General features: G+C 38.5%; 2 protein-coding genes across 2 annotated transcripts in view; one reads left to right on the top strand and one right to left on the bottom strand.

Moving 5' to 3' along the window:
- The window catches only part of LOC149537007 (phosphate transporter PHO1 homolog 10-like), a 351,025-nt gene that overhangs the window by 201,395 nt on the left and 134,289 nt on the right, over nucleotides 1-15,341 (bottom strand). The gene's annotated exons all lie outside the window — the stretch shown is intronic.
- On the top strand, nucleotides 5,282-10,250 carry LOC149537008 (uncharacterized). Its single transcript, XM_089803598.1, has 5 exons — nucleotides 5,282-5,671; nucleotides 5,814-6,068; nucleotides 9,153-9,206; nucleotides 9,319-9,396; nucleotides 10,026-10,250. The coding sequence occupies exons 1-5, from the start codon at nucleotides 5,282-5,284 to the stop codon at nucleotides 10,248-10,250; spliced, it is 1,002 nt and encodes a 333-aa protein (XP_089659724.1).

The following is a 15,341-nucleotide window of genomic DNA, read 5'->3' as shown; positions in this document are numbered from 1 at the left end:
AGCGAACGCAATGCCGAATGTTGTAGATGTGCTCGCCTTCCCAAGTTGTGTCATCCAATGACAACTATTTCCAGCATCCCAAATATTCCTTCAGCATTTGGTTTCGCAAGGTCTTCTCACGTACCTCAATAATCTTTGTTGGTTCCAATATGAGCTTTCCTTCTTCATTGAGCGGCAGGAGGTCTGTTGCCATTGTCACATTCTGTCCCACAACTTTCTTCAGGTAGGAAACGTGAAAGATGTTATGAATACGGCTCCCCTCCGAAAGTTCCAGCTCATAGGTGACTTCACCGATGCGACACACTATATGATAAGGGCCGTAAAATCAAGGATTCAATTTTTCTTTCCCCTTTTCTTTCCATAAGGATTATCAGTATGGCTAGAGCTTGAGGTAGACTAAGTCTCCTACTTGGAAACTCCTCTCTATTCGGTGTCTATTGGCATACATCTTTTGTTGATTCTATGCCCGTTGTAAGTTTCCCTTCAGGTATCTTAGGATGTCTTGTCCCTCCGTAAGTCAATCCCTTGGCCTTGGTATGCAATTGTCTCCCAGAACTGTGTTGATGAAGGAAAGGGGTTCATATCCGTATAGAGCTTTGAATGGTGTCATCTTGATGGACATGTGGTAAATGCTATTGTAGCAATATTCCCCTAGGTGTATCCATTTGACCCATGTCTGTTGTGCCGAAACATAGTTCCAAAGGTACCCTTCGAGCCATTTGTTCACAATCTCCATTTGTCCATCTATCTAAGGGTGGTAACTAGTACTTAGTAATAATTTTGTCCCTACCAACCGAAACAGTTTTGTCCAGAAGATACTGATGAATCACCCATCCCAATCACTGACAATGTTTCGAGGTAACCCACACAGATGAAAGACTTCTCTAGAAAACAGATCGAAAACTTGTGCGACCTGAAAATATGATGGGATGGTGAAGAAATGTGCATACTTTGTTAGTTTGTCAACCACAACAAAGATATAATCTTTTCCGTTCACCTTGGGAAGTCCAATTATGAAATCCATCGAGATACTTTCCCACTTATGTTCTGGAATTGGTAGAGGTTGCAGTAACCGGCAGGTAGACTATGTTCGGATTTGTTTTGCTAGCAGATCACACATTCTCCTATACACTGCAATACATCTCCTTTAAGACCTTTCCATGAAAACCTCTCCCTGAGACGTCAGTGAGTTTTGAGGAAGCCTAGGTATCCTGCCAAGAGTGAGTCGTGTACCTCCTTCAAGATTTTCTACTTCAATTTGGATTCCGACACTAAAAATATCCAATTGTTATAGTAAATGATGTCATCCACCACTTTGTACTGATCATCCTGTGTTCTCATCCATTATCTCACAAGAAAAATTTTATTTTGGAATATTCTACCAACAAATGTGCTTTCCAGTCAGCTAAAATCTAGGTTAGTAAGCAAATGGCAGGTTTCCTGGACAAAGCATCTGCAACCACACTGTTCTTTCCTTTCACATATTCAATGTCAAAATCAAAAGCCTGAACCTTGCTTACCCATTTTTGTTGCTTCTCTTTCAAGTCCTGTTGCTCCAGAAAATATCTCAAACTATTGTGATCCATATGAAAGACAAACTTGACACCCACTAGATACTATCGAAACTTGGTTAGTGCATGTACGATGGCCAACATCTCTTTGTCATTGATGGAATATAAGTGTTCAAATTGTGTGAGATTCCTACTCTCATATGCTATGGGATGTCTATCTTGCATCAATACTACACCAATGGCTACTCTGGAGGTGTCGCACTCCATAATGAACGATTGAGTAAAATCAAGTAAAGCAAGCACGGGACAATTGCTCATTGTTTCTTTCAGCTTATCAAAAGTGAGTTGTACCTTTTGATTCCACTGGAAGGACCCCTTTCTTGTCAGATCTGTTAATGGTGTGTGAAGCTGAGAGAACCCTTTTAAAAACCTCCGGTAATAACTACACAATCCAAAAAATCCTCGCAACTCCGTGAGTGATTTTGGGAAAGGCCAATCAAGGATAGCCTGAATCTTCTCTTGATGAACTTAAACTCCATATTTACTAACAAAACGTCCAAGGTACAATATTTCTGTCATACCAAATTCACACTTGGAATGCTTGGTGGACGAAGACTAATCCTTCATGATCCTTAGGACTTCATCCAGATGCTTCAGGTGATCCTCCCATGTCTTGCTATAAATAAGAATGTTATCAAAAAATACTAGTAAGTACTTATGCAAATTGTTTGTTGAAGGTGTGATTCATGCATATGATTGGAACATAGCAAGGGCATTTGTTAATCCGAACAGCATGACTACGAACTCATAATGTCAATACTGACAATGAAAGGTCATCTTTTCCATGTCTTCCTCATATGGGTCTGATGGTATCCAAAACAGAGATCTATTTTCGAAAAATAGATTGTGCAATGCAATTCATCCAGCTACTCATCTATCCTTCGAATGGGATATCTATTCTTTATTGTCTTTTTCTTCAATGCACGGTAGTCCACACACATGTGCATCGTCCCGTCCTTTTTGACCAATACTATTGATGACGCGAAAGGGTTAGAGATGGGACGGATCCATCCTTTCTCTAGCAGTTCCTGAATTGTCTTTTCGATCTCGTCTTTGAATTTCTTGGGGTGGCAGTATGGTGTGGTTATGACCGGTTTGGCTCGTGCTTCCAACTCAATAGTATGCTCAAACCCTCAATAAGGTGGTATGCTAGGAGGAATGTCTATAAAAACTTTATCATAGTCGCTAAAAATATTCTTGAAATCATCATCCTGGGGAGGTGTCCGTTGCCCTTTCATAGGTTTTGTTGAAACAAAACAATACAGACGGAAGGCCATACAAAATGTAGAGAGGAAGATGCTATGGGGGCCATACGGTTTCACATCTATACTTAACTCTTAATCCTGAATACATCAAATAATGCGAATAACCTTCAATTAATATTTGCCAAAAGATGGTTCTCCAATTTGGCAGAACCGATCGAAGTATTACAGGCGACAAAATAAGGTAAGGGTTGAATCCCACCAAAAACGGACAAAACCAAGTAGGGAAGATCTTTCACTTTCGAAATGGCGAATAGAGAATCCCAACAGGAATTCACAGTACAAAGAAAAGTAATCCAAATTGCATATCTAAAGATTACCTACAAGCCCTGCTTAAATACCCATCGGAGAAAACTTTCTGAGGGTGTACAAAGCATAGTTCCAAAAATCGCCGAAATCGCGATAAGATTCATGGCTCCCGATTTTTTTGGAATCGGAAATCGCTGGTGGCGATTTTTTCTTGTGAATCGCCTGAATCGCCAAAATTGGTGATTCATGGCAAAAATCGCCAAAATCGCCATCATGAATCTTCAGAAATCGGCCGCGGCAGCAAGGATAGAAAGTTCAATTTTAAAAAAAAAACACATGTTTTATTTGCTTTCTAAGTTGACTTTCCTCTTTGTTATAACCCTAAAGAGCCTTCTATTTGCTTAGTATGAGTAGAAGAGAGGAAGAGTGAGAGAGAAGAAGAGAAAAGAGAATCCATAGGTTTCCAACCGGCAAGAAGGAAGAGCACCAAAGAGATCCGAAGTCCATTTGATGAGGCCATAAATTGCATTGGGAGCATTAAGGAGTCAATATCAACACTCCTCAACTCATTTGCAAGAGGTAAGTGTTGGTTTTTTTTTTGCATGTTAGTGAAGTATGCATTTTTTGTTAAATTTTTTTAGTGTTCATTTGCAAATCTTGAATGTTTTTTATTTTTACTAAATTGCAAACTAGGGTTTGTTGTTTTGTAGTTTTTGTTTATTAGTTGCAAACTTTGATTTTTTACATGAATTTTTTTATTGCAGCAGCCCTTTGCTTTCATTTTCCAATTTCCACAATGGGTAAAAAAGATGAATGCTGGAAATATAATGAAGAGTTTCCTGGGAGAACCAAATATCAAACAAAATGTATATTTTGCAAAGAAAAAATAAATTCGGGAGGTATCTATAGATTGAAATACCACATTGCTGGCATACCTGGCCATGATGTCACAGTTTGCACTCAACAAACCGCTGAGGCAAAACGCTCTTGTTTAGTGGCATTAGAAAAAATTGAACAAGACAAGTTGACTAAGAAAATGCAACTTGAAGAGTTAAGAGGTATTGGCTCCCGTGCTCCCACATCCGCAACCGCATCTACATCTGCATCAGCTTCCGCATCCGTAGGTTGTGTTGGAGAGGGTTCTTCTAGGCCTCCTTTTCATCCTAGTGCTAGTGCTCATGTGAGTGTTAGTGGTAGTCGGTCTCATACTGAGACAGAGTCCAACACCAACCTATTGCGGCCTAGAGTGCGGAAAAGCAGAATGGATAGTTACTTTGTGCCCCGCACTACTCCTAGCTCCCAACCCACGCTTGAGGGCATGGGTTTGAACAAGGAGATTCATGATGCTGCCAGAAAAGAGATTTGCAAATTCTGGTACTTTTGCAACATTCCATTTATTGCAGCTAGGTAATTGATTCTTTTTTCTTTGTTATCTTCAAAGTTAAAGTTAAAAGTAAAAGTAAAACTTTAATTATATCTACTTGTTTTATGATTTTAGTTTTTGACATCTAAATTTCTAATCAATATCATTATCTATTTGTGACAGGACTCCTTATTGGCAGAACATGATAGATGCAGTTACCATTTGTGGTCCGGGGTTTAAAGCCCCAACTGAGGCTGATTTGAGTGGATACCTCCTGGAGGAAATGGTTGAGGATATGAGGCATGAGCTTGAGGACAACCGAAAGGAGTGGATCGAAAAGGGTTGCACCATCACGACTGATGGTTGGACAGATAGGAGGGGAAGAACACTCCTCAATTTTCTTGTATCCTGTGGAGGTGATTGATCATTCTACTTTCCTACATACATAATTTTGAATCGTGATTGACTATTTCAAATTTTGATTTGTTGATTGCTAATAGTAATTATAATTCGTTGTTTTGTTACTTGTAGGATATACCATGTTCCTCAAATCCATTGATGCTTCTGCTCATGTAAACAATGCCACATAATTATGTGAGGTTATTGAGGAAGTTATAGCAGAGGTGGGGGAACAACATGTGGTGCAAGTGGTGACGAATAATGCAGCAAGTTATGTTGCTGCAAGTAAACTTTTAACATTTTAAGTTTTGAAAATAAATTTATTTGAATTTTGAACTTTTTCTAATTCTAACTTAGAATTTCTAAGTTTCCTAAGTTCTAACATGTTTGAAATTTGAATTTCTAATTATCTTAAAATTGTTGTAGGAAAACTTTTGATGGAGAGGCACCCCACCATATTTCGGTCCCCTTGTGCAGCACACTGCCTTGACCTCATGTTGGAGGAAATTGGCAAACTTGAGTGGGTCAAGTCATGTGTGGAAAGGGCAAAAAACATATGCAAGTTTATTTATAATCATTCATTTGTCCTTAGCACAATGAGGAAGTACACAGGAGACAAAGAGTTAGCTCGTCCAGGGATCACGAGGTTTGCCTCGAATTTCATCACCTTGCAGTCCTTGTTGACATCAAGGGATGATTTGAGGAGCATGTTTGTTGGGTGGGAGTGGATTTCATCTTCCTATGCTACGACCACTGCAGGGATAGATGTGGTGGATTGCATATTTGATGATGATGGTTTTTGGAAACCTGCTAGAGAAATCCTTAAGGTAATTTTATTGCAATTTAACATTTAATATTTTACAGTTTACTATGCTAATTTTTTAATGATTTAGTTTTACCTTAAGTTATATTATTGAATTATTCTATGTTTAAGTTTTGACTCAAATTTTTGTTTTACTTTATATGTAGGCCACTGAGCCTCTTGTATCTCTCCTACGAACTGCTGATGGGGAGAAGCCCTCTATGGGCTACATATATGAGGGCATGGATAGGGCCAACGAGGCCATTAGAGCTCAGTATGCAGGAGTGCAGGAGAAGTATGCCCCTATTTGGGACATCATTGATAGGAGATGGCAGAATCAGCTCCACAGACCCATCCATGCAGTAACTTACTTTTTGAATTCGGCATTTCGTTTCTGTCCTGACTTCAAGGTGGATGAGGAGGTTCTCACCGGATTATATACAGTGATCCAGAGGTTGAGTACTGATGAGGATAGCAGTGCTGCAATTATTGAGCTTGATAAGTTCAATAATAAGGAAGGGCCACTTTTCTCAAGCAGGGTAGCCATAGATGCTCGGGAAACAATACAGCCAGGTAAAAATTAAATAATATATTCAATGTTCATGAATCTAGATTCTAAACTTAAAGTTGATTATGTAATTTTAGAGTTAACTTGTAATTTGTAATTTGTAAATGAGACTAATTATTTTTATTTTCCCCTATTTCAAATAGATGGTGGCAAATGTTTGGGGCCACAACCCCAAAACTTCAAAAAAATTCCATTCGTATTCTGAGTCAGCCAAGTAGCGCTTCTGGATGTGAGCGCAGTTGGTCCATGTTCGAGCACATCCACTCGAAGAGGAGAAACAGGTTGACAGTGCAGAGGTTGAATGATCTTGTCTTCGTTCATTACAACCTCCGTCTTAGGATCAGACAGATTTTGGGCACTGACTCCTCTCCGATCATTTTGGAGAAGATTGATCCAGAATCAAAGTGGCTCACAGAGGTTGTAGATCCAATCTTCACTGAGGAAGACCGTGCGTGGATTGACCAGGTGGATATAGAGGCTGAGGCAGCTAGAGCACGTTCTTCAGGCATTGGTAGACGCACACGTGCACGCACAGACACAAGCCCTAGTGACATTCGTGAGCCCATCTTATATGCGGGAGATATGGCTCAATAGTCCTCTAGGACCTACATTAGACGCCTTGCTACTAGGTAGACTAGATACTCAGAGGCTGAGGCTGAGGCTGTAGCCGAGCTTGAGGATGATGTTGAGGATGATGATGACTATGAGCCTAAGGCTTGAGCTGGAGCCTTGTTTTTATATTTTGTTTACAGATATTGATACTGAATCATTGATAGACATATGTTTCAAACTTTCATGGATCTTCATCTTAGATTCTTACATAAATTTATGATTTGATGTCTTATGGATCATCTTACATACATTCTATGATTTAAATCATTATGATCATTTGATTTCTATTTACTTCAGCTAGCCTACAATTTACATTTTAGATAACATAGTTACGTATGTGATGGATTTTATGTTCCATGTTTATGTATGTTAAGTTTTAACTTCTATTTGATGATGTTATAGTGTGCTTAAGTTATATTCAATAAAGGGTGCATGAAATAAGTTTTAAATTGTTAAAATCTTTAAATTTAAAGGGTTTTTTCAAATTTGCCGATTCATCGCCGATTCATTGCCGATTCACGATTCGATTTGGCCTTGCCGATTCCGATTCACGTTTCTTTGGTACAAAGATAGCCGACAGCAACACAAACTAGGAAAACAAAACAAAAATGGGTCCGAGATATATTAAATCAATCTGCCCATTAACAATAGTTTTATTAATAATCTGTTTTATGACAGGGAAGTTACATTGGCATTGGTGCTAATTGTTCTAGTATGACTAGTTGTGTCAGCATCGTAGGTTGTGTTAGTTTTGTAGGATGTGTTGGTACCCTCGAGCTCAGTGTCCCATTACCCTAAGTGTTTCATACTCCTACACTTGGTATCTCCAAACCACTAGGTGTATCAAAGCCTAGTAAAGTGATTTGATCCCTATGCCCCTCGATTACTTTGATACTTGTAGCGGCATTGTATCCTTGGCATCTCTACCCCAGCCTTCTTCCCTCCCCCTCCTTTGGGCCTCACTTGCCTCCATATGTGGAGTCAAGATTAGGTTTCCAAGCAAACTCCTCGTTTCTTCAATGAAATCCTCACTATTTGTTGTAATGTGGAGCCTAATCAAACTCAGAGGTTTATTCAGCACGATTTCCCTCCTGATGAGACTTCAAGAGGTCCAAATTGCAGTTGGAAATCTGATTTCTCAATTTTGCGGAACTATTTTTATAGAACAATATGATGATAGAATTATCATGTAATGTCCCCTTTTTCTAGGACATTAGAATTCCTTGTGGCCAGCTCACTTCGCCTAGGTTTCAGGGGTGAAAAGGTTCTTTATAGGGTTCAGTTCGAGATTTGGCCTAGATATTTCCAGTTCATGACCCATCGGAGCAGTTTTGGCAGGTTGCCCAGATGCTTACTATTTTTAGTAAGTAATCAAAGCTTAGTATTCTCGGTACTTCAGTGTTAGGTTGGAAGCGTCTCGCTGAGAGCTTTCCAATGAGCTATTACACGAGCTTATTCGAATTCGTTTGGTGAGTTATTTTAATACCTGACGATTTTATGGTTTACTAGCTAAGTGACTTTAAAGGTTTATTTAACTGGTCACCTTATTTTAAAATTACTATGTTTATTTAAGTGACTAAAGGACAAAAAGGTGCTTTATCCCACATTGCTTAAAGATGTGTGCATCCCATTGGGAAAAGGGATAAAGGTACAATAGACTCTACATGGGAGGAGATATGAAGATTATACTATTCAAGCAAATATTAATCTGGGAACTGGAAACAGTTGTTGGTTTCTTCTTCTAGGACGCAAACCCTTTGAGAAGCGTTTGAAAGTTGGACACAAACCTAGCCTTCTTACAGGTTTCATTTATATTTTCAATCTAACTGTCATTTTTTGTTTATAAGATTGGATTACTTGAGTTGTTGCACATTATTGTATTGCTGATGTATAATATAGCAGCGCATTTTGAGTTATTTGAGTTAACTCTTGGTTTTAATATGTACTTTTGATTATTGGAGGAAATAAATACATTTTTTTTTGGGGTTTCTTGTATGTTTATTTTCTGGTTATGAACGATTAATGTTATGGAATTTAGATTAAGCATTGGTTTACTATCGGGATTTGAATTTGCGCTTAAGTATCAAGGGTTCGGGAAAAATATCCATAAAGGGATATTACAATGGTATCAAAGCTGCACATCCTACTAGCTTGTGTGGTTGCTAGAAATGGTCTATCAGGAGTATTTATTAGAGATTTCATATTTTATTGGAGGCTGCAGAGAAAGATCAATATCATTGTAAGTACATGTTAAAGTTCTGATTGGAAGCACCATACAAGTTGGAGTCGAACAGGTTAAGCATTGTGTGCTTATTAACGTGAGCAGGTTTGGAGTCAGGCTTTCACAATATGCAGCAAGGCAGTCATTGAGATTGCAATGGTGTTGATTGGCTGAAGCTTTGGTGGAGTCGGAATCACTAGAAACCTTTTGTTGGGAGGTATTTTTTGGGCTCACAACTAGTCATTTCGCATGGGTTTTCTTGCATGACAAGCCCCAAGAATCTTTGATAGGCGTCATTTACAAGTTTACTGGAGTCAGTAACGGCATTGGCAGTAAGCCACAAATGCAGGTAAAATGAGTTTCGGGAAGAGTAGTTTATGCGTGTGCCTCATCAATCACATTCTCGGTCGTCAGTAGGGTTGTCATGAAGAATAGAGGGTGGAGTTTCAAACAGCCACAGGTCATATAAAATCGGCGTCAACCTCCACGCACGGGGTATATATTGGAAGGTTTTCCATAGTGTGGGCCCAGCAAACAGATCCTCAGAGATGCTAGAATCGCATGCATATTGCCAACACCATGTCCAGGTGGAAGATGTCGTGTCTCGCATAATAGAGGGAATGTTAAGTTCTAAAGAAGTTTCAGGTTGGATTTGGTGTGAAGCTTGAGCTGGCAGTTAGAAAGAAATGGCATAGAATCGAGCATAGAAGCGAGGATAGAACCAGTCACAGTTCGACTATGAGAAAATTGGGTTGTTGAGATTCGGAAAGAACACGACACAAGGTGAGTCGTAGTTCCAACGTGTGAGGAAAACATAGGAAGGAGTTTGCTTGTGAAGGGCAGGCGTAAATAGTTTGCATCCACTGTGGAAAGGTGTCCATCTGCCATTCCTGGTTACCTGACTGTGAACAGGAGTTTGAACACCACATTGCATCCATAGGGTTTTAAGAGCTTACTGATATTGTTGTTAATCTCTAGTCAGTGGAAGGCCAAGGTGGAAATCTGAGCGCTATTCCCAGGTTTCTTATTTACTGGTCGGCTTCATATTGTGCATGGTGGTATCAGCCTAAATATGGTCTTTCCTCTAAGGCAAAGATTAGTGTTGATGCTTCCCTTGCTGGACCTATAATTGGGAAAAAGTGGTGTGAATTCAAAACAGATATGTCATCTGACTGGAGTGGAGTTAGCTATAAGAGATCATGAATCTAATGATAGTCTAAAGCACATTGAACTGGAAGGTACTTTTGAGCAAATACAACAAGCACATGTTATTGTCACGATTGATTCCAAAGGATTCTCTTTCGACTATTGAAGTATATATGTGGTCAGTTTCAATGTAGTTATTATTTTCTAGAACATTTATGTTGGGCATGCTAGTTTCCAGATATTGTTTGGAAGCTGGGTATGCTAAGAGGGGTCTATCTTGTCCTGTTTGTGTCCATTATGTTGCACCTTCATTTTGGGCGTGGAAGGGAGGTGAGAAGCAATTGAAGGATTTGCAAGTTGTGGCAAGACATCCTCAACGTAGTATTCATTGGGACAAATGTTAATTCTTTCAAGCATCAATACAAGAAGAAAAAGAAAAATTCGGAGCATCAATACCATTTCCAGAAATAAGAAAGAGCTTTTCTAAGAGAATGTGGGAATCAAACATTTTCATATTTGATTATCATAGTCAAAATCATGAATCAGTGACTACTGAGAATATTTGATCTCTAGCTTCAGTTGTCAAAGTTGTGTAAATAATACTTGAGTTTCCTGAAGAAGTAAATTTGAACACTTACCTTTGATAAGTGTGTCATCTGCTGTTTCCTCTGGAGGTGTTATTTACTAAAGTTGCTAGCCATAAATTTTGTCTTGTAAAACATCTTGTTAGGAAGATGAAAGGAGAGTAAGCAAAGATTTACATACTAATCAACTCAAATAAGCAATTTTGGAACAATATTGTTGTGTTATTATTGTTGTTGGGATAAGAATCTAAAGTTACATGCTGGCTAAATCGTTTTTGAGATTTATCACGTTCTAGTGTCTTAGCAGTAACAGCAAATGGTAAAGGAATAGTATTGTGGTATCACATATTGCAGAAAAATTCAGTTCCAGGAATACCAGCAGCAGCATTGTTGGGTGTGAGGGATGAAAAGATAGTCTACATCTTTCCAATATTTAAAGACATACATACATTTTGTTTGGATTAACGGGGGCAATTTAAACTGAGGTGTGAATGAGGTCTCAAGAGCAGTTTGTCCACAATTTCCAGTCCGATATGAGGACTGAAATAATGAGCATATATGATGAGTACCACAAATTTCCTCCATAGGGTCAAAAATAATTACCTTTCACGTACTATGTTCACTTTCAACTAGAGCTGCAAAACAAGACGAACATGATGAGAAACAAATACCATGCATTGGCTCCAGATCTTCTTGCAGAGGATAGTTACAGAAATTTGCATAGGGTTGATATCAATCAACTGGATAGTAGCACTAGTAATAGCTCAGGTATACCAACAGGCAATAGGGAGAGAAATATCTTATGGAGCTGTATACGCTAGACCTGATGAGTATGATGATGTCTCATGTAGAGGAGTTGACCGAACTGCCAATTTTGGCAACTCCCCTTCTTATTTTGACATGGAAAACACCAGCATCTTATTTGGGGACATGGAAATTATCCTAGATGAATTTTACGATGATAATAGGCTGAAGATTATGTCAAGTTTTGAGGAGAAGCAAATGGACCGCAATGTTGACAGGATAGTTGACCTAGCACACACTGAGTTAGAGGATATATTTGAAAATGTTGTTTCCCCAAGTGATGAAAAATTAGAAAACTCTATGGAGAACAGCCCATTTGTGTTTGAAGGAGATAGTAAAAAACCATTATCACTCCTTGACTTATTGGATATGCTTTTGGTCAAAGAGGACAAGATTGTCCAAGTGTTGACGAGGTTGGATGATTCTTCCAATTTAATTGAGGATCTCATGTGGAAGATTGTGATAGAAGAGAGGCATGGGAATGTTTCCAGCATCACAAGTTCTCTATTACATACTATCTTTGAAAACGTTGAAAATGATTAAATTTAAGTACTTGCAGCTATTAATGGACAGGGATCTAGCAATAAAATTTGCAAGGGACAAGGAGAGTGAGGTAGATGAGTTATGTCTTCAATTGAGCTTAACACATTCCATCCACGAAACTGAAAATCAAACAAGTGGGGCAGCCACTTATAAAGAAGATGACAGTGGTTCAAGAGCACAAGAAATTACGCAAATCATTGAAGGAATTCATAGAGTGGGTAGATGTGAAGGAAAGCAATGTGATTCAATCACGTCTTTCCCATTTGAGACTATCTATGGTGAGAAAAAATTTATGAATCAGCAAGTTGATAAGACTGAAAATTCTGATTTTTATGACAGCAGCTGTACATTTTCACAGGAGGACATGTTTAGTGATACAACAAGTGAGGATAATGCAGAGTTTTCAAGTAATGGTGAACCTTCCTTTTATGAAGACCTTCACATGAATGAGAGTACTTATGGTGGAGTGGGAAGTTCAGATTTATCCTTTGCATGCACTGAGGGATTTTTCAGCTTACCTAGAGTTTTATCATCTAGCTCTTATGAGATGGTCACGGGCTACTTATTGATTGGTGATTTCACTTGTTGGTATATTCCAGCTATTAGTGGTTTACTTGTGTATGTTGGTAATAAATTAGCTGATTCTATTTGGCCTTCCAAGGTCAACGAGTTATTTGCAGGTGAGTGGGGAGATCACACATTACCCTACATTCCACATGAGGTGCCTACATTTCTATTTCAGCAAGGTATTGAAGACAGTGTTACCACTCATGATGTTGGTGATTCACCAACTGCTCTTTCATTTACCCAGGATCATGTTGATTGGGTGTCCGGGAATTCAAGTGTTACTAGTATCTTACATCTGGCGGATTATGTTGTGTTGCTACACAATCACATGATTATGATCTGCGTGTTTCAGCCTTCTGACATACCAAAGATCCAAAGATCAAGATTACTTCGTTTTCACCTAGGTGATATAGTGATTGAGTTAGATTGGCCGAATCTGTCATTGTCATTGGTGCAGATGTTACAAGAACTGGTCAGTGGTATTTCAGACAACGCACGAGTTCTCACTTGGGATCCAGGTGGAGCATCCCTATGTATTTCTTTTTATCGGGGAGCTTGTTGGAGAGTTTGGTTGCTATCATCTTGGGGTGGATATTGGTATATTGTTGAGCTCCCATCTTCTCTTGACAATAGAGACTCACAAGATCACTCATGGAGTGAGGCTTTCATCCTGGCTGAGGGTATTGACACACAGAGCAGCAGCACATGGCAATTGGTGTCCCTTTATGGTGAGACATGGGATCCTAGCATTCAATTATTTGACATGTTGATTCTTATTGTACTATTTCACCATTCTAAGTTTGGGAAGGTGCATGCCGAGGTACATCGAACGAGGAATAAAACCACATTCTTGAGGCGAGTATGGGATTCTGGCATTTGGTTTCTACAGGCATGAGTGGATTGCTTGAGGGCAAGCAATATAATGTCCCCTTTTTCTGGGACATTATAATTCTTTGTGGCCAGCTCACTTCGCCTAGGTTTTGTGGGCGAAAAGGTTCTTTATAGGGTTCAGTTCGAGATTTGGCCTAGACATTTCCAGTTCCAAACCCATTGGAGCAATTTTGGCAGGTTGTCCAGATGCTTACTATTTTTAGTAAGTAATCAGAGCTCAGTATTCTCGGTACTTCAATGTTGGGTTGGAAGTGTCTCGTCGAGAGCTTTCCAATGAGCTATTGCACGACCTTATCCGAGTTCGTTTGGTGAGTTATTTTAATACCTGACGATTTTATGGTATACTAGCTAAGTGACTTTAAAGGTTTATTTAACTTGTCACTTTATTTAAAAAGTACTATGTTCATTTAAGTGAGTAAAGGGCAAAAAGGTTCTTTATCCCACATTGCTTAAAGATGCGTGCATCCCATTTGGAAAAGGGATAAAGGTACAATAGACTCTACATGGGAGGAGATTTGAAGATTATAGTATTGAAGCAAATATTAATCTGGGAACTGGAAATAGTTGTTGGTTTCTTCTTCTAAGAAACAAACCCTTGAAGAAGCATTTGAAGGTTGGACGCAAACCTAGCCTTCCTACAAGTTTCATTTATATTTCGAATCTGACTGTCATTTTCTATTTATAAGATTGGATTACTTGAGTTGTTGCACGTTATTGTATTGCTGATGTATAATACAGTAGCACATTTTGAGTTTTTTGAGTTAACTCGTGGTTTTAATATGTACTTTTGATTATTGGAGGAAATAAATACATTTCTTTTCTAGAGTTTCTTGTATGTTTATTTGCTGGCTATGAACGATTAATGTTATGGAATTTAGATTAAGTATTGGTTTACTGTCGGGATTTGAATCTGCACTTTAGTATCAAGGGTACAGGGAAAATATCCATAAAGGGATATTACATATCACTATTGACGAACAACTATCTTCAATACATGTATCGCTCATAGTCATTTTATGTAGACTTTTACAAAATGTGTTATTTTATTAGTAGAGAACACAAAGAGGAATGTGTGAGTTTTTTATTTCCTTCCTAACACTGTTGTCGGATGCATATGACAGGGAGCTAGTCATTATTATATCCATTACAAACTACTAATTCGAAGTTTTTTTGCATGAAGATATTTTACAAAGGATGTGAGTATAATGGAGAAATATATAATATCAGTTATGAGTTATGAGTATCTAGAAAAAGCTAAGTGGTTTTCTTAAAATGGGGCCTTTAAAAGTTATCTGGAGTTTCTTTTGAATTCATGTCATCATAGTTGGGTGTGTTTTTCTTATAGTCTGTGTGATGATGCTTCACAAGCGGTAGTTGTTCTAACCTCATAAAGAGTAGAGGGCACGTAGTGCGATAGGTGTGTGGTGATTGTGTGATAGTTTTCCTTCAAAGATGTTATGTATAAAATATGCTTTGTGTTGTTGCATGAAGATGGACAGTTGTTGCTTGCTTGAAAAGAAGTAGAGATTGTAGACGTTAATGACAGCTGATGAACAATGATTTTTTAACCAAAACTAGTCTGGGAGCCTTATAGAAAAAGGACAATGGTGTGTGTTACATTTGGACGGATGTCTTTGAAAGTCTTTTGCAGACCAGCGTGAAGTGTGTCAAACGGTTTTACAAAAATAACAAGAAACATTGCTCATATTCTAACTGAGTGGTGGTTTCTTTCATGAGATTGTTGAAAGTCGTGTGTATT

This window comes from Cupressus sempervirens, chromosome 10 (assembly GCF_028749045.1).
Source record: "Cupressus sempervirens isolate cs-2001-9-10 chromosome 10, ASM2874904v1, whole genome shotgun sequence".
Lineage (NCBI taxonomy): Eukaryota > Viridiplantae > Streptophyta > Pinopsida > Cupressales > Cupressaceae > Cupressus > Cupressus sempervirens.
The sequence above is the reverse complement of the archived record's forward strand: the minus strand, read 5'-3'. Positions and strand labels throughout refer to the sequence as shown.

What these genes read in the sequence shown, in the direction of transcription:
- LOC149537008 (XM_089803598.1), top strand. Translation starts at nt 5,282, where the DNA reads ATGGAGAGGCACCCCACCATATTTCGGTCCCCTTGTGCAGCACACTGC. An exon ending in ACTTCAAGGTGGATGAGGAG is followed by an intron (nt 6,069 to 9,152) that starts GTTCTCACCGGA and finishes TAACGTGAGCAG; the next exon opens with GTTTGGAGTCAGGCTTTCAC. An exon ending in CAGTCATTGAGATTGCAATG is followed by an intron (nt 9,207 to 9,318) that starts GTGTTGATTGGC and finishes TTGCATGACAAG; the next exon opens with CCCCAAGAATCTTTGATAGG.